Source organism: Salvelinus fontinalis, chromosome 24 (assembly GCF_029448725.1).
Source record: "Salvelinus fontinalis isolate EN_2023a chromosome 24, ASM2944872v1, whole genome shotgun sequence".
Classification (NCBI taxonomy): domain Eukaryota; kingdom Metazoa; phylum Chordata; class Actinopteri; order Salmoniformes; family Salmonidae; genus Salvelinus; species Salvelinus fontinalis.
In genome coordinates, this window is record NC_074688.1 from 33347851 (window position 1) to 33375382 (window position 27532).

General features: G+C 48.0%; 1 protein-coding gene across 2 annotated transcripts in view; it reads right to left on the minus strand.

Annotated features, from left to right (window-relative positions):
- LOC129822328 (uncharacterized) overlaps positions 1–27532 on the minus strand; it is a 53208-nt gene that overhangs the window by 22638 nt on the left and 3038 nt on the right. For both annotated transcript variants that reach the window (XM_055880530.1, XM_055880529.1), the window contains exons 3-7: positions 27194–27240; positions 26266–26306; positions 24893–24994; positions 24274–24419; positions 24064–24126 (exon numbers count right to left, since the gene is read on the minus strand). In XM_055880530.1, the coding sequence (XP_055736505.1) occupies positions 24064–24126; positions 24274–24419; positions 24893–24994; positions 26266–26306; positions 27194–27240 (399 nt within the window). The remainder of the gene's footprint in view (positions 1–24063; positions 24127–24273; positions 24420–24892; positions 24995–26265; positions 26307–27193; positions 27241–27532) is intronic.

Genomic DNA, 27532 nt, shown 5'->3' on the forward strand with positions numbered 1-27532 from the left:
ATTTACAGACTTCACCCTCCCTACACCTCTGATGAATATAACAGGAAACCTGTTCAATCACCATGCACTGCTAAATCATTCTAGCTATGGATACAGAGAACATCAACACATCAACATCAACACGCCAGAGGATATACCCATTGGACTTGGGGCTCTGCTGGGAGTTTAGCTCATATTTGGATTTGTTTATTTTGCTTTGCCACTGAAATCATAATAAACACTGACAACTAAAATATTGTATTATTGTTATGTGTATTATTAACAATACTAATAGGGGAGGGGATAGCTAAAAAAGGAACCCCAAAAGGTTCTTCAAAAGGTTCTTAGAGGATCCATTAAAAAGGGTTCTTCGAATAACTTATAGGGGTTCCCCCACATTTTCAATTTGAAGAACCCCTAAAAGACACCCCAGGAACCTTTTATTTATAGAGTGTACATGAACACTTAAGAGAAAAAGTACATGTTGTGTGCAATACTTCACCATGCACTGATTGTTATACAAAAAAAAGTCAATTTCCACTGGTGGAAAAATGTGCATATTTTCTTTATGCGGATTTTACAGTAGCCTATTCATGTGAAAATCTGTCACCAATTGGATGGAAACCTAGCTATTGTCAGGTTCACAAAGCTCAGTCCTGTGATTATGGTGATTTTACCCATGATGATTATGAACAGCTAGCCAAACATGGACACACACACACACCATGCATTTTCTCTGGGTGAGATGCTGGCACTACTGGTGTCCAAATCTCATTTAGGATACCAGCATTCTGCACTAGTCTTGTTAGCCTCTGGGTGAGATGCTGGCACTACTGGTGTCCAAATCCCATTTAGGATACCAGCACTCTGCACTAGTCTTGTTAGCCTCTGGGTGAGATGCTGGCACTACTGGTGTCCAAATCTCATTTAGGGTACCAGCACTCTGCACTAGTCTTGTTAGCCTCTGGGTGAGATGCTGGCACTACTGGTGTCCAAATCCCATTTAGGATACCAGCACTCTGCACTAGTCTTGTTAACCTCTGGGTGAGATGCTGGCACTACTGGTGTCCAAATCTCATTTAGGGTACCAGCACTCTGCACTAGTCTTGTTAGCCTCTGGGTGAGATGCTGGCACTACTGGTGTCCAAATCCCATTTAGGATACCAGCACTCTGCACTAGTCTTGTTAGCCTCTGGGTGAGATGCTGGCACTACAGGTGTCCAAATCCCATTTTAGGATACCAGCACACTGCACTAGTCTTGTTAGCCTCTGGGTGAGATGATGGCACTACTGGTGTCCAAATCTCATTTAGGATACCAGCACTCTGCACTAGTCTTGTTAACCTCTGGGTGAGATGCTGGCACTACTTTTGTCCAAATCTCATTTAGGGTACCAGCACTCTGCACTAGTCTTGTTAACCTCTGGGTGAGATGCTGGCACTACTGGTGTCCAAATCCCATTTAGGATACCTGCACTCTGCACTAGTCTTGTTAGCCTCTGGGTGAGATGCTGGCATTACTGGTGTCCAAATCTCATTTAGGATACCAGCACTCTGCACTAGTCTTGTTAGCCTCTGGGTGAGATGCTGGAACTACTGGTGTCCAAATCACATTTAGGATACCAGCACTCTGCACTAGTCTTGTTAGCCTCTGGGTGAGATGCTGGCACTACTGGTGTCCAAATCCCATTTTGGGATACCAGCACACTGCACTAGTCTTGTTAGCCTCTGGGTGAGATGCTGGCACTACTGGTGTCCAAATCTCATTTAGGATACCAGCACTCTGCACTAGTCTTGTTAGCCTCTGGGTGAGATGCTGGCACTACTGGTGTCCAAATCTCATTTAGGGTACCAGCACTCTGCACTAGTCTTGTTAGCCTCTGCGTGAGATGCTGGCACTACTGGTGTCCAAATCAAATTTTGGGATACCAGCACACTGCACTAGTCTTGTTAGCCTCTGGGTGAGATGCTGGCACTACTGGTGTCCAAATCTCATTTAGGATACCAGCACTCTACACTAGTCTTGTTAGCCTCTGGGTGAGATGCTGGCACTACTGGTGTCCAAATCTCATTTAGGATACCAGCACTCTGCACTAGTCTTGTTAGCCTCTGGGTGAGATGCTGGCACTACTGGTGTCCAAATCCCATTTAGGATACCAGCACTCTGCACTAGTCTTGTCAGCCTCTGGGTGAGATGCTGGCACTACTGGTGTCCAAATCCCATTTTAGGATACCAGCACACTGCACTAGTCTTGTTAACCTCTTGGGTGAGATGCTGGCACTACTGGTGTCCAAATCTCATTTAGGATACCAGCACTCTGCACTAGTCTTGTTAGCCTCTGGGTGAGATGCTGGCACTACTGGTGTCCAAATCTCATTTAGGGTACCAGCACTCTGCACTAGTCTTGTTAGCCTCTGGGTGAGATGCTGGCACTACTGGTGTCCAAATCTCATTTAGGATACCAGCATTCTGCACTAGTCTTGTTAGCCTCTGGGTGAGATGCTGGCACTACTGGTGTCCAAATCCCATTTAGGATACCAGCACTCTGCACTAGTCTTGTTAGCCTCTGGGTGAGATGCTGGCACTACTGGTGTCCAAATCTCATTTAGGGTACCAGCACTCTGCACTAGTCTTGTTAGCCTCTGGGTGAGATGCTGGCACTACTGGTGTCCAAATCCCATTTAGGATACCAGCACTCTGCACTAGTCTTGTTAACCTCTGGGTGAGATGCTGGCACTACTGGTGTCCAAATCTCATTTAGGTAACCAGCACTCTGCACTAGTCTGTTAGCCTCTGGGTGAGATGCTGGCACTACTGGTGTCCAAATCCCATTTAGGATACCAGCACTCTGCACTAGTCTTGTTAGCCTCTGGGTGAGATGCTGGCACTACAGGTGTCCAAATCCCATTTTAGGATACCAGCACACTGCACTAGTCTTGTTAGCCTCTGGGTGAGATGATGGCACTACTGGTGTCCAAATCTCATTTAGGATACCAGCACTCTGCACTAGTCTTGTTAACCTCTGGGTGAGATGCTGGCACTACTTTTGTCCAAATCTCATTTAGGATACCAGCACTCTGCACTAGTCTTGTTAGCCTCTGGGTGAGATGCTGGCACTACTGGTGTCCAAATCCCATTTAGGATACCAGCACTCTGCACTAGTCTTGTCAGCCTCTGGGTGAGATGCTGGCACTACTGGTGTCCAAATCCCATTTTAGGATACCAGCACACTGCACTAGTCTTGTTAACCTCTTGGGTGAGATGCTGGCACTACTGGTGTCCAAATCTCATTTAGGATACCAGCACTCTGCACTAGTCTTGTTAGCCTCTGGGTGAGATGCTGGCACTACTGGTGTCCAAATCTCATTTAGGGTACCAGCACTCTGCACTAGTCTTGTTAGCCTCTGGGTGAGATGCTGGCACTACTGGTGTCCAAATCTCATTTAGGATACCAGCACTCTGCACAAGTCTTGTTAGCCTCTGGGTGAGATGCTGGCACTACTGGTGTCCAAATCCCATTTAGGATACCAGCACTCTGCACTAGTCTTGTTAGCCTCTGGGTGAGATGCTGGCACACTGGTGTCCAAATCCCATTTAGGATACCAGCACTCTGCACTAGTCTTGTTAGCCTCTGGGTGAGATGCTGGCACTACTGGTGTCCAAATCTCATTTAGGGTACCAGCACTCTGCACTAGTCTTGTTAGCCTCTGGGTGAGATGCTGGCACTACTGGTGTCCAAATCCCATTTAGGATACCAGCACTCTGCACTAGTCTTGTTAGCCTCTGGGTGAGATGCTGGCACTACTGGTGTCCAAATCCCATTTCGGATACCAGCACTCTGCACTAGTCTTGTTAGCCTCTGGGTGAGATGCTGGCACTACTAGTGTCCAAATCTCATTTAGGATACCAGCACTCTGCACTAGTCTTGTTAGCGTCTGGGTGAGATGCTGGCACTACTGGTGTCCAAATCTCATTTAGGATACCAGCACTCTGCACTAGTCTTGTTAGCCTCTGGGTGAGATGCTGGCACTACTGGTGTCCAAATCTCATTTAGGGTACCAGCACTCTGCACTAGTCTTGTTAGCCTCTGGGTGAGATGCTGGCACTACTGGTGTCCAAATCTCATTTAGGAAACCAGCACTCTGCACTAGTCTTGTTAGCCTCTGGGTGAGATGCTGGCACTACTGGTGGCACTACTGGTGTCCAAATCTCATTTAGGGTACCAGCACTCTGCACTAGTCTTGTTAACCTCTGGGTGAGATGCTGGCACTACTGGTGTCCAAATCTCAGTAGTGCCAGGCACTACTGGCACTACTGGTGTCCAAATCTCATTTAGGATACCAGCACTCTGCACTAGTCTTGTTAGCCTCTGGGTGAGATGCTGGCACTACTGGTGTCCAAATCCCATTTAGGATACCAGCACTCTGCACTAGTCTTGTCAGCCTCTGGGTGAGATGCTGGCACTACTGGTGTCCAAATCCCATTTTAGGATACCAGCACACTGCACTAGTCTTGTTAACCTCTTGGGTGAGATGCTGGCACTACTGGTGTCCAAATCTCATTTAGGATACCAGCACTCTGCACTAGTCTTGTTAGCCTCTGGGTGAGATGCTGGCACTACTGGTGTCCAAATCTCATTCAGGGTACCAGCACTCTGCACTAGTCTTGTTAGCCTCTGGGTGAGATGCTGGCACTACTGGTGTCCAAATCTCATTTAGGATACCAGCACTCTGCACAAGTCTTGTTAGCCTCTGGGTGAGATGCTGGCACTACTGGTGTCCAAATCCCATTTAGGATACCAGCACTCTGCACTAGTCTTGTTAGCCTCTGGGTGAGATGCTGGCACACTGGTGTCCAAATCCCATTTAGGATACCAGCACTCTGCACTAGTCTTGTTAGCCTCTGGGTGAGATGCTGGCACTACTGGTGTCCAAATCTCATTTAGGGTACCAGCACTCTGCACTAGTCTTGTTAGCCTCTGGGTGAGATGCTGGCACTACTGGTGTCCAAATCCCATTTAGGATACCAGCACTCTGCACTAGTCTTGTTAGCCTCTGGGTGAGATGCTGGCACTACTGGTGTCCAAATCCCATTTAGGATACCAGCACTCTGCACTAGTCTTGTTAGCCTCTGGGTGAGATGCTGGCACTACTAGTGTCCAAATCTCATTTAGGATACCAGCACTCTGCACTAGTCTTGTTAGCCTCTGGGTGAGATGCTGGCACTACTGGTGTCCAAATCTCATTTAGGATACCAGCACTCTGCACTAGTCTTGTTAGCCTCTGGGTGAGATGCTGGCACTACTGGTGTCCAAATCTCATTTAGGGTACCAGCACTCTGCACTAGTCTTGTTAGCCTCTGGGTGAGATGCTGGCACTACTGGTGTCCAAATCTCATTTAGGAAACCAGCACTCTGCACTAGTCTTGTTAGCCTCTGGGTGAGATGCTGGCACTACTGGTGTCCAAATCTCATTTAGGATACCAGCACTCTGCACTAGTCTTGTTAGCCTCTGGGTGAGATGCTGGCACTACTGGTGTCCAAATCCCATTTAGGATACCAGCACTCTGCACTAGTCTTGTTAGCCTCTGGGTGAGATGCTGGCACTACTGGTGTCCAAATCCCATTTAGGATACCAGCACTCTGCACTAGTCTTGTTAGCCTCTGGGTGAGATGCTGGCACTACTGGTGTCCGAATCTCATTTGGGATACCAGCACTCTGCACTAGTCTTGTTAGCCTCTGGGTGAGATGCTGGCACTACTGGTGTCCAAATCCCATTTAGGATACCAGCACTCTGCACTAGTCTTGTTAGCCTCTGGGTGAGATGCTGGCACTACTGGTGTCCAAATCCCATTTAGGATACCAGCACTCTGCACTAGTCTTGTTAGCCTCTGGGTGAGATGCTGGCACTACTGGTGTCCAAATCTCATTTAGGATACCAGCACTCTGCACTAGTCTTGTTAGCCTCTGGGTGAGATGCTGGCACTACTGGTGTCCAAATCTCATTTAGGATACCAGCACTCTGCACTAGTCTTGTTAGCCTCTGGGTGAGATGCTGGCACTACTGGTGTCCAAATCTCATTTAGGGTACCAGCACTCTGCACTAGTCTTGTTAGCCTCTGGGTGAGATGCTGGCACTACTGGTGTCCAAATCTCATTTAGGATACCAGCACTCTGCACTAGTCTTGTTAGCTTCTGGGTGAGATGCTGGCACTACTGGTGTCCAAATCCCATTTAGGATACCAGCACTCTGCACTAGTCTTGTTAGCCTCTGGGTGAGATTCTGGCACTACTGGTGTCCAAATCCCATTTAGGATACCAGCACTCTGCACTAGTCTTGTTAGCCTCTGGGTGAGATGCTGGCACTACTGGTGTCCAAATCCCATTTAGGATACCAGCACTCTGCACTAGTCTTGTTAGCCTCTGGGTGAGATGCTGGCACTACTGGTGTCCAAATCCCATTTAGGATACCAGCACTCTGCACTAGTCTTGTTAGCCTCTGGGTGAGATGCTGGCACTACTGGTGTCCAAATCCCATTTAGGATACCAGCACTCTGCACTAGTCTTGTTAACCTCTGGGTGAGATGCTGGCACTACTGGTGTCCAAATCTCATTTAGGGTACCAGCACTCTGCACTAGTCTTGTTAGCCTCTGGGTGAGATGCTGGCACTACTGGTGTCCAAATCCCATTTAGGATACCAGCACTCTGCACTAGTCTTGTTAGCCTCTGGGTGAGATGCTGGCACTACAGGTGTCCAAATCCCATTTTAGGATACCAGCACACTGCACTAGTCTTGTTAGCCTCTGGGTGAGATGATTGCACTACTGGTGTCCAAATCTCATTTAGGATACCAGCACTCTGCACTAGTCTTGTTAGCCTCTGGGTGAGATGCTGGCACTACTGGTGTCCAAATCTCATTTAGGATACCAGCACTCTGCACTAGTCTTGTTAGCCTCTGGGTGAGATGCTGGCACTACTTTTGTCCAAATCTCATTTAGGGTACCAGCACTCTGCACTAGTCTTGTTAACCTCTGGGTGAGATGCTGGCACTACTGGTGTCCAAATCCCATTTAGGATACCTGCACTCTGCACTAGTCTTGTTAGCCTCTGGGTGAGATGCTGGCACTACTGGTGTCCAAATCTCATTTAGGATACCAGCACTCTGCACTAGTCTTGTTAGCCTCTGGGTGAGATGCTGGAACTACTGGTGTCCAAATCACATTTAGGATACCAGCACTCTGCACTAGTCTTGTTAGCCTCTGGGTGAGATGCTGGCACTACTGGTGTCCAAATCCCATTTTGGGATACCAGCACACTGCACTAGTCTTGTTAGCCTCTGGGTGAGATGCTGGCACTACTGGTGTCCAAATCTCATTTAGGATACCAGCACTCTGCACTAGTCTTGTTAGCCTCTGGGTGAGATGCTGGCACTACTGGTGTCCAAATCTCATTTAGGGTACCAGCACTCTGCACTAGTCTTGTTAGCCTCTGCGTGAGATGCTGGCACTACTGGTGTCCAAATCAAATTTTGGGATACCAGCACACTGCACTAGTCTTGTTAGCCTCTGGGTGAGATGCTGGCACTACTGGTGTCCAAATCTCATTTAGGATACCAGCACTCTGCACTAGTCTTGTTAGCCTCTGGGTGAGATGCTGGCACTACTGGTGTCCAAATCTCATTTAGGATACCAGCACTCTGCACTAGTCTTGTTAGCCTCTGGGTGAGATGCTGGCACTACTGGTGTCCAAATCCCATTTAGGATACCAGCACTCTGCACTAGTCTTGTCAGCCTCTGGGTGAGATGCTGGCACTACTGGTGTCCAAATCCCATTTAGGATACCAGCACACTGCACTAGTCTTGTTAACCTCTTGGGTGAGATGCTGGCACTACTGGTGTCCAAATCTCATTTAGGATACCAGCACTCTGCACTAGTCTTGTTAGCCTCTGGGTGAGATGCTGGCACTACTGGTGTCCAAATCTCATTTAGGCTACCAGCACTCTGCACTAGTCTTGTCAGCCTCTGGGTGAGATGCTGGCACTACTGGTGTCCAAATCTCATTTAGGATACCAGCACTCTGCACTAGTCTTGTTAGCCTCTGGGTGAGATGCTGGCACTACTGGTGTCCAAATCTCATTTAGGATACCAGCACTCTGCACTAGTCTTGTTAGCCTCTGGGTGAGATGCTGGCACTACTTTTGTCCAAATCTCATTTAGGGTACCAGCACTCTGCACTAGTCTTGTTAACCTCTGGGTGAGATGCTGGCACTACTGGTGTCCAAATCCCATTTAGGATACCTGCACTCTGCACTAGTCTTGTTAGCCTCTGGGTGAGATGCTGGCACTACTGGTGTCCAAATCTCATTTAGGATACCAGCACTCTGCACTAGTCTTGTTAGCCTCTGGGTGAGATGCTGGAACTACTGGTGTCCAAATCACATTTAGGATACCAGCACTCTGCACTAGTCTTGTTAGCCTCTGGGTGAGATGCTGGCACTACTGGTGTCCAAATCCCATTTTGGGATACCAGCACACTGCACTAGTCTTGTTAGCCTCTGGGTGAGATGCTGGCACTACTGGTGTCCAAATCTCATTTAGGATACCAGCACTCTGCACTAGTCTTGTTAGCCTCTGGGTGAGATGCTGGCACTACTGGTGTCCAAATCTCATTTAGGGTACCAGCACTCTGCACTAGTCTTGTTAGCCTCTGCGTGAGATGCTGGCACTACTGGTGTCCAAATCAAATTTTGGGATACCAGCACACTGCACTAGTCTTGTTAGCCTCTGGGTGAGATGCTGGCACTACTGGTGTCCAAATCTCATTTAGGATACCAGCACTCTGCACTAGTCTTGTTAGCCTCTGGGTGAGATGCTGGCACTACTGGTGTCCAAATCTCATTTAGGATACCAGCACTCTGCACTAGTCTTGTTAGCCTCTGGGTGAGATGCTGGCACTACTGGTGTCCAAATCCCATTTAGGATACCAGCACTCTGCACTAGTCTTGTCAGCCTCTGGGTGAGATGCTGGCACTACTGGTGTCCAAATCCCATTTTAGGATACCAGCACACTGCACTAGTCTTGTTAACCTCTTGGGTGAGATGCTGGCACTACTGGTGTCCAAATCTCATTTAGGATACCAGCACTCTGCACTAGTCTTGTTAGCCTCTGGGTGAGATGCTGGCACTACTGGTGTCCAAATCTCATTTAGGGTACCAGCACTCTGCACTAGTCTTGTCAGCCTCTGGGTGAGATGCTGGCACTACTGGTGTCCAAATCTCATTTAGGATACCAGCACTCTGCACTAGTCTTTTTTGCCTCTGGGTGAGATGCTGGCACTACTGGTGTCCAAATCTCATTTAGGATACCAGCACTCTGCACTAGTCTTGTTAGCCTCTGGGTGAGATGCTGGCACTACTGGTGTCCAAATCTCATTTAGGATACCAGCACTCTGCACTAGTCTTGTTAGCCTCTGGGTGAGATGCTGGCACTACTGGTGTCCAAATCTCATTTAGGGTACCAGCACTCTGCACTAGTCTTGTTAGCCTCTGGGTGAGATGCTGGCACTACTGGTGTCCAAATCTCATTTAGGATACCAGCACTCTGCACTAGTCTTGTTAGCTTCTGGGTGAGATGCTGGCACTACTGGTGTCCAAATCCCATTTAGGATACCAGCACTCTGCACTAGTCTTGTTAGCCTCTGGGTGAGATTCTGGCACTACTGGTGTCCAAATCCCATTTAGGATACCAGCACTCTGCACTAGTCTTGTTAGCCTCTGGGTGAGATGCTGGCACTACTGGTGTCCAAATCCCATTTAGGATACCAGCACTCTGCACTAGTCTTGTTAGCCTCTGGGTGAGATGCTGGCACTACTGGTGTCCAAATCCCATTTAGGATACCAGCACTCTGCACTAGTCTTGTTAACCTCTGGGTGAGATGCTGGCACTACTGGTGTCCAAATCTCATTTAGGGTACCAGCACTCTGCACTAGTCTTGTTAGCCTCTGGGTGAGATGCTGGCACTACTGGTGTCCAAATCCCATTTAGGATACCAGCACTCTGCACTAGTCTTGTTAGCCTCTGGGTGAGATGCTGGCACTACAGGTGTCCAAATCCCATTTTAGGATACCAGCACACTGCACTAGTCTTGTTAGCCTCTGGGTGAGATGATTGCACTACTGGTGTCCAAATCTCATTTAGGATACCAGCACTCTGCACTAGTCTTGTTAGCCTCTGGGTGAGATGCTGGCACTACTGGTGTCCAAATCTCATTTAGGATACCAGCACTCTGCACTAGTCTTGTTAGCCTCTGGGTGAGATGCTGGCACTACTTTTGTCCAAATCTCATTTAGGGTACCAGCACTCTGCACTAGTCTTGTTAACCTCTGGGTGAGATGCTGGCACTACTGGTGTCCAAATCCCATTTAGGATACCTGCACTCTGCACTAGTCTTGTTAGCCTCTGGGTGAGATGCTGGCACTACTGGTGTCCAAATCTCATTTAGGATACCAGCACTCTGCACTAGTCTTGTTAGCCTCTGGGTGAGATGCTGGAACTACTGGTGTCCAAATCACATTTAGGATACCAGCACTCTGCACTAGTCTTGTTAGCCTCTGGGTGAGATGCTGGCACTACTGGTGTCCAAATCCCATTTTGGGATACCAGCACACTGCACTAGTCTTGTTAGCCTCTGGGTGAGATGCTGGCACTACTGGTGTCCAAATCTCATTTAGGATACCAGCACTCTGCACTAGTCTTGTTAGCCTCTGGGTGAGATGCTGGCACTACTGGTGTCCAAATCTCATTTAGGGTACCAGCACTCTGCACTAGTCTTGTTAGCCTCTGCGTGAGATGCTGGCACTACTGGTGTCCAAATCAAATTTTGGGATACCAGCACACTGCACTAGTCTTGTTAGCCTCTGGGTGAGATGCTGGCACTACTGGTGTCCAAATCTCATTTAGGATACCAGCACTCTGCACTAGTCTTGTTAGCCTCTGGGTGAGATGCTGGCACTACTGGTGTCCAAATCTCATTTAGGATACCAGCACTCTGCACTAGTCTTGTTAGCCTCTGGGTGAGATGCTGGCACTACTGGTGTCCAAATCCCATTTAGGATACCAGCACTCTGCACTAGTCTTGTCAGCCTCTGGGTGAGATGCTGGCACTACTGGTGTCCAAATCCCATTTTAGGATACCAGCACACTGCACTAGTCTTGTTAACCTCTTGGGTGAGATGCTGGCACTACTGGTGTCCAAATCTCATTTAGGATACCAGCACTCTGCACTAGTCTTGTTAGCCTCTGGGTGAGATGCTGGCACTACTGGTGTCCAAATCTCATTTAGGGTACCAGCACTCTGCACTAGTCTTGTCAGCCTCTGGGTGAGATGCTGGCACTACTGGTGTCCAAATCTCATTTAGGATACCAGCACTCTGCACTAGTCTTTTTTGCCTCTGGGTGAGATGCTGGCACTACTGGTGTCCAAATCTCATTTAGGGTACCAGCACTCTGCACTAGTCTTGTTAGCCTCTGGGTGAGATGCTGGCACTACTGGTGTCCAAATCTCATTTAGGAAACCAGCACTCTGCACTAGTCTTGTTAGCCTCTGGGTGAGATGCTGGCACTACTGGTGTCCAAATCTCATTTAGGATACCAGCACTCTGCACTAGTCTTGTTAGCCTCTGGGTGAGATGCTGGCACTACTGGTGTCCAAATCCCATTTAGGATACCAGCACTCTGCACTAGTCTTGTTAGCCTCTGGGTGAGATGCTGGCACTACTGGTGTCCAAATCCCATTTAGGATACCAGCACTCTGCACTAGTCTTGTTAGCCTCTGGGTGAGATGCTGGCACTACTGGTGTCCAAATCTCATTTAGGATACCAGCACTCTGCACTAGTCTTGTTAGCCTCTGGGTGAGATGCTGGCACTACTGGTGTCCAAATCTCATTTAGGATACCAGCACTCTGCACTAGTCTTGTTAGCCTCTGGGTGAGATGCTGGCACTACTGGTGTCCAAATCTCATTTAGGGTACCAGCACTCTGCACTAGTCTTGTTAGCCTCTGGGTGAGATGCTGGCACTACTGGTGTCCAAATCTCAGTTAGAATACCAGCACTCTGCACTAGTCTTGTTAGCTTCTGGGTGAGATGCTGGCACTACTGGTGTCCAAATCCCATTTAGGATACCAGCACTCTGCACTAGTCTTGTTAGCCTCTGGGTGAGATTCTGGCACTACTGGTGTCCAAATCCCATTTAGGATACCAGCACTCTGCACTAGTCTTGTTAGCCTCTGGGTGAGATGCTGGCACACTGGTGTCCAAATCTCATTTAGGATACCAGCACTCTGCACTAGTCTTGTTAGCCTCTGGGTGAGATGCTGGCACTACTGGTGTCCAAATCCTATTTAAGGTACCAGCACTCTGCACTTGTCTTGTTAACCTCTGGGTGAGATGCTGGCACTACTGGTGTCCAAATCTCATTTAGGGTACCAGCATTCTGCACTAGTCTTGTTAGCCTCTGGGTGATATGCTGGCACTACTGGTGTCCAAATCCCATTTAGGATACCAGCACTCTGCACTAGTCTTGTTAGCCTCTGGGTGAGATGCTGGCACTACTGGTGTCGAAATCTCATTTAGGATACCAGCACTCTGCACTAGTCTTGTTAGCCTCTGGGTGAGATGCTGGCACTACTGGTTTCCAAATCCCATTTAGGATACCAGCACTCTGCACTAGTCTTGTTAGCCTCTGGGTGAGATGCTGGCACTACTGGTGTCCAAATCTCATTTAGGGTACCAGCACTCTGCACTAGTCTTGTTAGCCTCTGCGTGAGATGCTGGCACTACTGGTGTCCAAATCAAATTTTGGGATACCAGCACACTGCACTAGTCTTGTTAGCCTCTGGGTGAGATGCTGGCACTACTGGTGTCCAAATCTCATTTAGGATACCAGCACTCTGCACTAGTCTTGTTAGCCTCTGGGTGAGATGCTGGCACTACTGGTGTCCAAATCTCATTTAGGATACCAGCACTCTGCACTAGTCTTGTTAGCCTCTGGGTGAGATGCTGGCACTACTGGTGTCCAAATCCCATTTAGGATACCAGCACTCTGCACTAGTCTTGTCAGCCTCTGGGTGAGATGCTGGCACTACTGGTGTCCAAATCTCATTTAGGATACCAGCACTCTGCACTAGTCTTGTTAGCCTCTGGGTGAGATGCTGGCACTACTGGTGTCCAAATCTCATTTAGGGTACCAGCACTCTGCACTAGTCTTGTTAGCCTCTGGGTGAGATGCTGGCACTACTGGTGTCCAAATCTCAGTTAGAATACCAGCACTCTGCACTAGTCTTGTTAGCTTCTGGGTGAGATGCTGGCACTACTGGTGTCCAAATCCCATTTAGGATACCAGCACTCTGCACTAGTCTTGTTAGCCTCTGGGTGAGATTCTGGCACTACTGGTGTCCAAATCCCATTTAGGATACCAGCACTCTGCACTAGTCTTGTTAGCCTCTGGGTGAGATGCTGGCACACTGGTGTCCAAATCTCATTTAGGATACCAGCACTCTGCACTAGTCTTGTTAGCCTCTGGGTGAGATGCTGGCACTACTGGTGTCCAAATCCTATTTAAGGTACCAGCACTCTGCACTTGTCTTGTTAACCTCTGGGTGAGATGCTGGCACTACTGGTGTCCAAATCTCATTTAGGGTACCAGCATTCTGCACTAGTCTTGTTAGCCTCTGGGTGATATGCTGGCACTACTGGTGTCCAAATCCCATTTAGGATACCAGCACTCTGCACTAGTCTTGTTAGCCTCTGGGTGAGATGCTGGCACTACTGGTGTCGAAATCTCATTTAGGATACCAGCACTCTGCACTAGTCTTGTTAGCCTCTGGGTGAGATGCTGGCACTACTGGTTTCCAAATCCCATTTAGGATACCAGCACTCTGCACTAGTCTTGTTAGCCTCTGGGTGAGATGCTGGCACTACTGGTGTCCAAATCTCATTTAGGGTACCAGCACTCTGCACTAGTCTTGTTAGCCTCTGCGTGAGATGCTGGCACTACTGGTGTCCAAATCAAATTTTGGGATACCAGCACACTGCACTAGTCTTGTTAGCCTCTGGGTGAGATGCTGGCACTACTGGTGTCCAAATCTCATTTAGGATACCAGCACTCTGCACTAGTCTTGTTAGCCTCTGGGTGAGATGCTGGCACTACTGGTGTCCAAATCTCATTTAGGATACCAGCACTCTGCACTAGTCTTGTTAGCCTCTGGGTGAGATGCTGGCACTACTGGTGTCCAAATCCCATTTAGGATACCAGCACTCTGCACTAGTCTTGTCAGCCTCTGGGTGAGATGGTGGCACTACTGGTGTCCAAATCCCATTTTAGGATACCAGCACACTGCACTAGTCTTGTTAACCTCTTGGGTGAGATGCTGGCACTACTGGTGTCCAAATCTCATTTAGGATACCAGCACTCTGCACTAGTCTTGTTAGCCTCTGGGTGAGATGCTGGCACTACTGGTGTCCAAATCTCATTTAGGGTACCAGCACTCTGCACTAGTCTTGTTAGCCTCTGGGTGAGATGCTGGCACTACTGGTGTCCAAATCTCATTTAGGATACCAGCACTCTGCACTAGTCTTGTTTGCCTCTGGGTGAGATGCTGGCACTACTGGTGTCCAAATCCCATTTAGGATACCAGCACTCTGCACTAGTCTTGTTAGCCTCTGGGTGAGATGCTGGCACTACTGGTGTCCAAATCTCATTTAGGATACCAGCACTCTGCACTAGTCTTGTTAGCCTCTGGGTGAGATGCTGGCACTACTGGTGTCCAAATCCCATTTAGGATACCAGCACTCTGCACTAGTCTTGTCAGCCTCTGGGTGAGATGCTGGCACTACTGGTGTCCAAATCCCATTTTAGGATACCAGCACACTGCACTAGTCTTGTTAACCTCTTGGGTGAGATGCTGGCACTACTGGTGTCCAAATCTCATTTAGGATACCAGCACTCTGCACTAGTCTTGTTAGCCTCTGGGTGAGATGCTGGCACTACTGGTGTCCAAATCTCATTTAGGGTACCAGCACTCTGCACTAGTCTTGTTAGCCTCTGGGTGAGATGCTGGCACTACTGGTGTCCAAATCTCATTTAGGATACCAGCACTCTGCACTAGTCTTGTTTGCCTCTGGGTGAGATGCTGGCACTACTGGTGTCCAAATCCCATTTAGGATACCAGCACTCTGCACTAGTCTTGTTAGCCTCTGGGTGAGATGCTGGCACTACTGGTGTCCAAATCCCATTTAGGATACCAGCACTCTGCACTAGTCTTGTTAGCCTCTGGGTGAGATGCTGGCACTACTGGTGTCCAAATCTCATTTAGGATACCAGCACTCTGCACTAGTCTTGTTAGCCTCTGGGTGAGATGCTGGCACTACTGGTGTCCAAATCCCATTTAGGATACCAGCACTCTGCACTAGTCTTGTTAGCCTCTGGGTGAGATGCTGGCACTACTGGTGTCCAAATCCCATTTAGGATACCAGCACTCTGCACTAGTCTTGTTAGCCTCTGGGTGAGATGCTGGCACTACTGGTGTCCGAATCTCATTTAGGATACCAGCACTCTGCACTAGTCTTGTTAGCCTCTGGGTGAGATGCTGGCACTACTGGTGTCCAAATCCCATTTAGGATACCAGCACTCTGCACTAGTCTTGTTAGCCTCTGGGTGAGATGCTGGCACTACTGGTGTCCAAATCCCATTTTAGGATACCAGCACTCTGCACTAGTCTTGTTAGCCTCTGGGTGAGATGCTGGCACTACTGGTGTCCAAATCTCATTTAGGATACCAGCACTCTGCACTAGTCTTGTTAGCCTCTGGGTGAGATGCTGGCACTACTGGTGTCCAAATCTCATTTAGGGTACCAGCACTCTGCACTAGTCTTGTTAGCCTCTGGGTGAGATGCTGGCACTACTGGTGTCCAAATCTCATTTAGAATACCAGCACTCTGCACTAGTCTTGTTAGCTTCTGGGTGAGATGCTGGCACTACTGGTGTCCAAATCCCATTTAGGATACCAGCACTCTGCACTAGTCTTGTTAGCCTCTGGGTGAGATTCTGGCACTACTGGTGTCCAAATCCCATTTAGGATACCAGCACTCTGCACTAGTCTTGTTAGCCTCTGGGTGAGATGCTGGCACTACTGGTGTCCAAATCTCATTTAGGATACCAGCACTCTGCACTAGTCTTGTTAGCCTCTGGGTGAGATGCTGGCACTACTGGTGTCCAAATCTCATTTAGGGTACCAGCACTCTGCACTAGTCTTGTTAGCCTCTGGGTGAGATGCTGGCACTACTGGTGTCCAAATCTCATTTAGAATACCAGCACTCTGCACTAGTCTTGTTAGCTTCTGGGTGAGATGCTGGCACTACTGGTGTCCAAATCCCATTTAGGATACCAGCACTCTGCACTAGTCTTGTTAGCCTCTGGGTGAGATGCTGGCACTACTGGTGTCCAAATCCCATTTAGGATACCAGCACTCTGCACTAGTCTTGTTATTCTCTGGGTGAGATGCTGGCACTACTGGTGTCCAAATCCCATTTAGGGTACCAGCATTCTGCACTAGTCTTGTTAGCCTCTGGGTGATATGCTGGCACTACTGGTGTCCAAATCTCATTTAGGGTACCAGCATTCTGCACTAGTCTTGTTAGCCTCTGGGTGATATGCTGGCACTACTGGTGTCCAAATCCCATTTAGGATACCAGCACTCTGCACTAGTCTTGTTAGCCTCTGGGTGAGATGCTGGCACTACTGGTGTCGAAATCTCATTTAGGATACCAGCACTCTGCACTAGTCTTGTTAGCCTCTGGGTGAGATGCTGGCACTACTGGTTTCCAAATCCCATTTAGGATACCAGCACTCTGCACTAGTCTTGTTAGCCTCTGGGTGAGATGCTGGCACTACTGGTGTCCAAATCTCATTTAGGATACCAGCACTCTGCGCTAGTCTTGTTAGCCTCTGGGTGAGATGCTGGCACTACTGGTGTCCAAATCCCATTTTAGGATACCAGCACACTGCACTAGTCTTGTTAGCCTCTGGGTGAGATGCTGGCACTACTGGTGTCCAAATCTCATTTAGGATACCAGCACTCTGCACTAGTCTTGTTAGCCTCTGGGTGAGATGCTGGCACTACTGGTGTCCAAATCCCATTTTAGGATACCAGCACTCTGCACTAGTCTTGTTAGCCTCTGGGTGAGATGCTGGCACTACTGGTGTCCAAATCCCATTTAGGATACCAGCACTCTGCACTAGTCTTGTTAGCCTCTGGGTGAGATGCTGGCACTACTGGTGTCGAAATCTCATTTAGGGTACCAGCACTCTGCACTAGTTTTGTTAGCCTCTGGGTGAGATGCTGGCACTACTGGTGTCCAAATCTCATTTAGGGTACCAGCACTCTGCGCTAGTCTTGTTTACCTCTGGGTGAGATGCTGGCACTACTGGTGTCAATCTCATTTAGGGTACCAGCACTCTGCACTAGTCTTGTTAGCCTCTGGGTGAGATGCTGGCACTACTGGTGTCCAAATCTCATTTAGGATACCAGCACTCTGCACTAGTCTTGTTAGCCTCTGGGTGAGATGCTGGCACTACTGGTGTCCAAATCCCATTTAGGGTACCAGCACTCTGCACTTGTCTTGTTAACCTCCGGCTGAGATGCTTGCACTACTGGTGTCCAAATCTCATTTAGGGTACCAGCATTCTGCACTAGTCTTGTTAGCCTCTGGGTGATATGCTGGCACTACTGGTGTCCAAATCCCATTTAGGATACCAGCACTCTGCACTAGTCTTGTTAGCCTCTGGGTGAGATGCTGGCACTACTGGTGTCGAAATCTCATTTAGGATACCAGCACTCTGCACTAGTCTTGTTAGCCTCTGGGTGAGATGCTGGCACTACTGGTTTCCAAATCCCATTTAGGATACCAGCACTCTGCACTAGTCTTGTTAGCCTCTGGGTGAGATGCTGGCACTACTGGTGTCCAAATCTCATTTAGGATACCAGCACTCTGCGCTAGTCTTGTTAGCCTCTGGGTGAGATGCTGGCACTACTGGTGTCCAAATCTCATTTAGGGTACCAGCACTCTGCACTAGTCTTGTTAGCCTCTGGGTGAGATGCTGGCACTACTGGTGTCCAAATCTCAGTTAGAATACCAGCACTCTGCACTAGTCTTGTTAGCTTCTGGGTGAGATGCTGGCACTACTGGTGTCCAAATCCCATTTAGGATACCAGCACTCTGCACTAGTCTTGTTAGCCTCTGGGTGAGATTCTGGCACTACTGGTGTCCAAATCCCATTTAGGATACCAGCACTCTGCACTAGTCTTGTTAGCCTCTGGGTGAGATGCTGGCACACTGGTGTCCAAATCTCATTTAGGATACCAGCACTCTGCACTAGTCTTGTTAGCCTCTGGGTGAGATGCTGGCACTACTGGTGTCCAAATCCTATTTAAGGTACCAGCACTCTGCACTTGTCTTGTTAACCTCTGGGTGAGATGCTGGCACTACTGGTGTCCAAATCTCATTTAGGGTACCAGCATTCTGCACTAGTCTTGTTAGCCTCTGGGTGATATGCTGGCACTACTGGTGTCCAAATCCCATTTAGGATACCAGCACTCTGCACTAGTCTTGTTAGCCTCTGGGTGAGATGCTGGCACTACTGGTGTCGAAATCTCATTTAGGATACCAGCACTCTGCACTAGTCTTGTTAGCCTCTGGGTGAGATGCTGGCACTACTGGTTTCCAAATCCCATTTAGGATACCAGCACTCTGCACTAGTCTTGTTAGCCTCTGGGTGAGATGCTGGCACTACTGGTGTCCAAATCTCATTTAGGGTACCAGCACTCTGCACTAGTCTTGTTAGCCTCTGCGTGAGATGCTGGCACTACTGGTGTCCAAATCAAATTTTGGGATACCAGCACACTGCACTAGTCTTGTTAGCCTCTGGGTGAGATGCTGGCACTACTGGTGTCCAAATCTCATTTAGGATACCAGCACTCTGCACTAGTCTTGTTAGCCTCTGGGTGAGATGCTGGCACTACTGGTGTCCAAATCTCATTTAGGATACCAGCACTCTGCACTAGTCTTGTTAGCCTCTGGGTGAGATGCTGGCACTACTGGTGTCCAAATCCCATTTAGGATACCAGCACTCTGCACTAGTCTTGTCAGCCTCTGGGTGAGATGGTGGCACTACTGGTGTCCAAATCCCATTTTAGGATACCAGCACACTGCACTAGTCTTGTTAACCTCTTGGGTGAGATGCTGGCACTACTGGTGTCCAAATCTCATTTAGGATACCAGCACTCTGCACTAGTCTTGTTAGCCTCTGGGTGAGATGCTGGCACTACTGGTGTCCAAATCTCATTTAGGGTACCAGCACTCTGCACTAGTCTTGTTAGCCTCTGGGTGAGATGCTGGCACTACTGGTGTCCAAATCTCATTTAGGATACCAGCACTCTGCACTAGTCTTGTTTGCCTCTGGGTGAGATGCTGGCACTACTGGTGTCCAAATCCCATTTAGGATACCAGCACTCTGCACTAGTCTTGTTAGCCTCTGGGTGAGATGCTGGCACTACTGGTGTCCAAATCTCATTTAGGATACCAGCACTCTGCACTAGTCTTGTTAGCCTCTGGGTGAGATGCTGGCACTACTGGTGTCCAAATCCCATTTAGGATACCAGCACTCTGCACTAGTCTTGTCAGCCTCTGGGTGAGATGCTGGCACTACTGGTGTCCAAATCCCATTTTAGGATACCAGCACACTGCACTAGTCTTGTTAACCTCTTGGGTGAGATGCTGGCACTACTGGTGTCCAAATCTCATTTAGGATACCAGCACTCTGCACTAGTCTTGTTAGCCTCTGGGTGAGATGCTGGCACTACTGGTGTCCAAATCTCATTTAGGGTACCAGCACTCTGCACTAGTCTTGTTAGCCTCTGGGTGAGATGCTGGCACTACTGGTGTCCAAATCTCATTTAGGATACCAGCACTCTGCACTAGTCTTGTTTGCCTCTGGGTGAGATGCTGGCACTACTGGTGTCCAAATCCCATTTAGGATACCAGCACTCTGCACTAGTCTTGTTAGCCTCTGGGTGAGATGCTGGCACTACTGGTGTCCAAATCCCATTTAGGATACCAGCACTCTGCACTAGTCTTGTTAGCCTCTGGGTGAGATGCTGGCACTACTGGTGTCCGAATCTCATTTAGGATACCAGCACTCTGCACTAGTCTTGTTAGCCTCTGGGTGAGATGCTGGCACTACTGGTGTCCAAATCCCATTTAGGATACCAGCACTCTGCACTAGTCTTGTTAGCCTCTGGGTGAGATGCTGGCACTACTGGTGTCCAAATCCCATTTTAGGATACCAGCACTCTGCACTAGTCTTGTTAGCCTCTGGGTGAGATGCTGGCACTACTGGTGTCCAAATCTCATTTAGGATACCAGCACTCTGCACTAGTCTTGTTAGCCTCTGGGTGAGATGCTGGCACTACTGGTGTCCAAATCTCATTTAGGGTACCAGCACTCTGCACTAGTCTTGTTAGCCTCTGGGTGAGATGCTGGCACTACTGGTGTCCAAATCTCATTTAGAATACCAGCACTCTGCACTAGTCTTGTTAGCTTCTGGGTGAGATGCTGGCACTACTGGTGTCCAAATCCCATTTAGGATACCAGCACTCTGCACTAGTCTTGTTAGCCTCTGGGTGAGATTCTGGCACTACTGGTGTCCAAATCCCATTTAGGATACCAGCACTCTGCACTAGTCTTGTTAGCCTCTGGGTGAGATGCTGGCACTACTGGTGTCCAAATCTCATTTAGGATACCAGCACTCTGCACTAGTCTTGTTAGCCTCTGGGTGAGATGCTGGCACTACTGGTGTCCAAATCTCATTTAGGGTACCAGCACTCTGCACTAGTCTTGTTAGCCTCTGGGTGAGATGCTGGCACTACTGGTGTCCAAATCTCATTTAGAATACCAGCACTCTGCACTAGTCTTGTTAGCTTCTGGGTGAGATGCTGGCACTACTGGTGTCCAAATCCCATTTAGGATACCAGCACTCTGCACTAGTCTTGTTAGCCTCTGGGTGAGATGCTGGCACTACTGGTGTCCAAATCCCATTTAGGATACCAGCACTCTGCACTATTCTTGTTATTCTCTGGGTGAGATGCTGGCACTACTGGTGTCCAAATCCCATTTAGGGTACCAGCATTCTGCACTAGTCTTGTTAGCCTCTGGGTGATATGCTGGCACTACTGGTGTCCAAATCTCATTTAGGGTACCAGCATTCTGCACTAGTCTTGTTAGCCTCTGGGTGATATGCTGGCACTACTGGTGTCCAAATCCCATTTAGGATACCAGCACTCTGCACTAGTCTTGTTAGCCTCTGGGTGAGATGCTGGCACTACTGGTGTCGAAATCTCATTTAGGATACCAGCACTCTGCACTAGTCTTGTTAGCCTCTGGGTGAGATGCTGGCACTACTGGTTTCCAAATCCCATTTAGGATACCAGCACTCTGCACTAGTCTTGTTAGCCTCTGGGTGAGATGCTGGCACTACTGGTGTCCAAATCTCATTTAGGATACCAGCACTCTGCGCTAGTCTTGTTAGCCTCTGGGTGAGATGCTGGCACTACTGGTGTCCAAATCCCATTTTAGGATACCAGCACACTGCACTAGTCTTGTTAGCCTCTGGGTGAGATGCTGGCACTACTGGTGTCCAAATCTCATTTAGGATACCAGCACTCTGCACTAGTCTTGTTAGCCTCTGGGTGAGATGCTGGCACTACTGGTGTCCAAATCCCATTTTAGGATACCAGCACTCTGCACTAGTCTTGTTAGCCTCTGGGTGAGATGCTGGCACTACTGGTGTCCAAATCCCATTTAGGATACCAGCACTCTGCACTAGTCTTGTTAGCCTCTGGGTGAGATGCTGGCACTACTGGTGTCGAAATCTCATTTAGGGTACCAGCACTCTGCACTAGTTTTGTTAGCCTCTGGGTGAGATGCTGGCACTACTGGTGTCCAAATCTCATTTAGGGTACCAGCACTCTGCGCTAGTCTTGTTTACCTCTGGGTGAGATGCTGGCACTACTGGTGTCAATCTCATTTAGGGTACCAGCACTCTGCACTAGTCTTGTTAGCCTCTGGGTGAGATGCTGGCACTACTGGTGTCCAAATCTCATTTAGGATACCAGCACTCTGCACTAGTCTTGTTAGCCTCTGGGTGAGATGCTGGCACTACTGGTGTCCAAATCCCATTTAGGGTACCAGCACTCTGCACTTGTCTTGTTAACCTCCGGCTGAGATGCTTGCACTACTGGTGTCCAAATCTCATTTAGGGTACCAGCATTCTGCACTAGTCTTGTTAGCCTCTGGGTGATATGCTGGCACTACTGGTGTCCAAATCCCATTTAGGATACCAGCACTCTGCACTAGTCTTGTTAGCCTCTGGGTGAGATGCTGGCACTACTGGTGTCGAAATCTCATTTAGGATACCAGCACTCTGCACTAGTCTTGTTAGCCTCTGGGTGAGATGCTGGCACTACTGGTTTCCAAATCCCATTTAGGATACCAGCACTCTGCACTAGTCTTGTTAGCCTCTGGGTGAGATGCTGGCACTACTGGTGTCCAAATCTCATTTAGGATACCAGCACTCTGCGCTAGTCTTGTTAGCCTCTGGGTGAGATGCTGGCACTACTGGTGTCCAAATCCCATTTTAGGATACCAGCACACTGCACTAGTCTTGTTAGCCTCTGGGTGAGATGCTGGCACTACTGGTGTCCAAATCTCATTTAGGATACCAGCACTCTGCACTAGTCTTGTTAGCCTCTGGGTGAGATGCTGGCACTACTGGTGTCCAAATCCCATTTTAGGATACCAGCACACTGCACTAGTCTTGTTAGCCTCTGGGTGAGATGCTGGCACTACTGGTGTCCAAATCCCATTTAGGATACCAGCACTCTGCACTAGTCTTGTTAGCCTCTGGGTGAGATGCTGGCACTACTGGTGTCGAAATCTCATTTAGGGTACCAGCACTCTGCACTAGTCTTGTTAGCCTCTGGGTGAGATGCTGGCACTACTGGTGTCCAAATCTCATTTAGGGTACCAGCACTCTGCGCTAGTCTTGTTTACCTCTGGGTGAGATGCTGGCACTACTGGTGTCAATCTCATTTAGGGTACCAGCACTCTGCACTAGTCTTGTTAGCCTCTGGGTGAGATGCTGGCACTACTGGTGTCCAAATCTCATTTAGGATACCAGCACTCTGCACTAGTCTTGTTAGCCTCTGGGTGAGATGCTGGCACTACTGGTGTCCAAATCTCATTTAGGGTACCAGCACTCTGCACTGGTCTTGTTAGCCTCTGGGTGAGATGCTGGCACTACTGGTGTCCAAATCCCATTTAGGATACCAGCACTCTGCACTAGTCTTGTTAGCCTCTGGGTGAGATGCTGGCACTACTGGTGTCCAAATCCCATTTAGGATACCAGCACTCTGCACTAGTCTTGTTAGCCTCTGGGTGAGATGCTGGCACTACTGGTGTCCAAATCTCATTTAGGGTACCAGCACTCTGCACTAGTCTTGTTAGCCTCTGGGTGAGATGCTGGCACTACTGATGTCCAAATCTCATTTAGGATACCAGCACACTGCACTAGTCTTGTTAGCCTCTGTGCCAAGCTGCCAACACAGGGACTGTGAGAGGCTCTGAGTGGCCAAATGTCGATCCACTCCCACACAATTGGCAAGCAGTACCATGTCTGATCTTCACTGTGAATTAGTGAGAGTAGGCACTCCCCTGGTGCCACCCCAACAACCCACCCCTCTTTGCCATGTGGCCCAGAGATTATGGGGGCATAGTGATACCCCTCTCCCAGCTCAGCCATCTGTACAGTATTAAAACTCAATCAGCATTTGTGTTAAGTGATTGCCCAATTTAAGGCCAAGAGGCTCTTTGGATGTAAAAACAGGCAGACCGCCGTATCATTATAAGACTGTAAGACTCTGGGCTGGAATGGGATGGGCAGCATGGGGTCTGCTGTTGGGCCGATCACTCACCAGGTCTCTCTGCCTGCTGTTGGGTCGATCTGCGTTCTGAGCCCATCGCTCGTAACTCACCACCTACATACAACCACAGAAAGAAACAATTTATTAATTCAATCAAGTTTTGGAACAAATAGATAGGGGAAAATATACATTCGTGAATTAGAAATAAATTGTATAAGCTCAAGGTACTGGACAAAATGAGGGACAGTTCTTTTTCCCAACCTGAGTTGGTGGTATTGGTGGGGTTGGTGACTTTTCATTCTTCTTTATGCTTGACTTACGTCCTCCTCTTCCCTTTTTGGTCTTGACATCGGTTCTGATCGAGGCTTTGGCCTGAATCTCAGTTCTGACCATGGGCTTGATCATCTCTGAACAACAGAATCACACCAGTCAGAAGTCTCTTTAAACTCCTAAACCCTGATAGGTAATGTTCCAATACAGCACTGTGATTGGGACTTTTGTTCTGAGATGTAATGTCTTGTATCCATTCATGATCACATTCAGTTTCAGTGCTATGCAGTGAAGTCTACCCTGTGTCTCATGTACTACACACTAATGCAATGCCCCCACCACAACCTCATGTACTGTAGTACACTGACTAAATGACACATGCCCTGCGTTGACCCCAGTGTTTCTACACTAATATCCTGTTGGCACTTAATTAATCCAAGGCCTGACGGCCAAGTGTGTTAAGAAAAGCTCCAGTCTGCACAACACTCTCCGTAAGAGGGATTTGGGTGCTATGGGAATCTCTTCAGACACCACAGCTAGATCCCATGTGGTGGAGTGTCCAAATGAACGCAATAGATCAGCTTAACCTCAAAATCCCCAGACAATTTACCTTCATTTTGATTGTTCTTGATGTGGACTAAATCTAAATCTTCTTCTGGGGGGATTTTGGCTGGCAGCCAGAGAGCAGTATTGCAGACGGCAGAGGCTTGATCTGCAGGGAGAGAAATCAAAACCATGAAGGCGTTTATTTGGCTGACCAAGGTCAGGGCACACCCCAGTGAAATCAAAATGGAGGCCCTAAGTACCACAGACAGCCAAGTAGGTAACTGTGACTGGCAATGAAAGTTTAAGCTGGGCTTTCCAATTGTCTTTTTTAATCTGTCCTCCCTCCCAAAAGTAATTGCTGTAGTAGACTCCTGGGACAAGTCCCAATGATCTTTTTACCTCATTCAGCACAAAAACATCCAGAGGTTTTGGTGCAATGCTCTCTTGGTAATGTAACTTCTTGTCTGTGCATTGCTCAGGTTTGACTATTTGGTTGTAATTGTATGTCCGGCTAATGCTAAACTGTTGATTGATCGTCTTTCAGATGTGACGTTAAGCGGGTGTCCTGACTCTCTGTGGTCACTAAAGATCGTAAGAGTAGGGGTGTTAACCCCGGTGTCCTAGCTAAATTTCCAATCTGGCCACCTAATCATCCCCAGCTTCCAAAATGCTCATTTCATCCCCCCTCCTCTCTCCTGTAACTATGCCCCATATCGTTGCTGTAAACGAGAATGTGTTCTCAGTCAACTTACCTGGTAAAATAAGTGTAAAATAAAATAAAAATCTATTTTTGCTCTTAGTGGTACAGTATATCATTAAGTATTGAAAAAAATCCGCATGGCTAGCACATTCTTTCTTTTTATTTATTTTATATTTAAAGTCTTTATATATATATATATATATATATTATATTTCTCTCCAATTTCGTGGTATCCAATTAGTAGTTACAGTCTTGTCCCATCGCTGCAACTCCGTACACCTGGCGATCGTGTCAGCTTGCATTGCGCCCGGCCCGCCACAGGAGTCGCTATAGCGCGATGGAACAAGAACATCCCTGCCGGCCAAACCTTCCCCTAACCCGGATGACGCTGGGCCAATTGTGCGCCGTCCCATGGGTCTCCCTGTCGCGAACCAGGATCTGTAGTGGCACAGCTAGCACGGCGGTGCAGTGCCTTAGACCACTGCACCACTTTATTTATTTCACTAGGCAAGTCAATTAAGAACAAATTCTTATTTACAATGACGGCCTACCCCCGGCCAAACCCCGGACAATGCTGGGCCAATTGTGCGCCAACCTATGGGACTCCCAATCACGGCCGGATGTGATACAGCCTGAATTCGAACCAGGGACTGTAGTGACGCCTCTTGCACTGAAATGTACTGCTGCGCCACTCGGGAGTGCAGTACACCACACAAGCAGACCTTTATCATACATACCTAAAGTTCTGTTTTCTGATGCTGATTTGGATACATGTGTTCTGAAATTAAAGGACAGAAAAAAGTTCAGGATTAAGCCACAATCTGCCATTTCAACAGCCTGATTGACCCAAAGGGATACTGTACACTTAAGACAGCAAGTCCCAGAGATATTTTCAGTAGATCTGACTACATTTTAAGTGGATATTGTTTTAATCCCCAGTCTAACCACAACACAATTGTATTAACAAAAGGATGTGAACCATATTGTGGTCTACTGCTACATATGTATTTAAATAAATTCCTGGTATGTCTCCAAGTGAGAGAGAATCCCCATACAGTTCAATCATGTAAGTTGTAGTGTTTCAACATTTCTCTTTGTAGTTTATAGCTGTCTAACAAAAGAAAGTCATAGAGTTTGCTCTTAGGCACTGCTTGCGTAGCTTTTGAAGTGGGACATCATTTAGAAAAGCCAAGTGTTGACTGAGACTTTACTGAGAATTGTACTCAAATTAGCACAGAACCTTGCGCTCCCTGCTTTCTTGGCAACCAACATAAAAGGGGCTCCTCTTTATCTGATCACATAAGATTGGTTTGACAAGTGACACTGAAATGAAAATTACATTTTCCAGTGTGTAATTGATTTGGATTGTGATGTTCCTTCCTTCCCAATCTTTCGCTTTAGAGAGCATTGTATAAATAGACAGATGCTTGGGGGCTTACAGTGTGAAATCTACATAGGGGCAGAAAGTCAGGAAGCTTGGTAAAGAGCTGCGACTTAAAGTATTATCCCTTGGGAGGATAGAGCGCCTTTGGAGCCATTTTACTCTACTGACTAAGGCTGAACTCAGGGCTGGTGCACTTTCACTTTGCTTTTTATTATGGATACACTGCCCTGCACGCACACTCTGTCAATAGAGACAGATCAGAGCAAATGACATAAACTCACATTCTTTTCATTTTTTTGGTGTTGTTGGTCTGCATTTGGGAGATCTCCTGAAAGCAAAAGAGAACATTATCAATATTTGATTCTACATGCTTAAATGTGGAAGAGTTTGCCTATTGGCATGAAAATGTTTGCATAAATATGACAAAACTATTGGTTGCGATGTCCATGCTAACTTAGAAGAACTGAATGGATTGCCGGCTAATGGTTATGACTTTAGGACCAGCAGTAAATTGATTGTTTTCATCATCATAATTTCATAATCAGATTTATTGTTTCCGTCCAATCTGATCCTCTGGCAGACCACAAGTCTCAACTCCTGCGAGAACAGGTACCCCACAA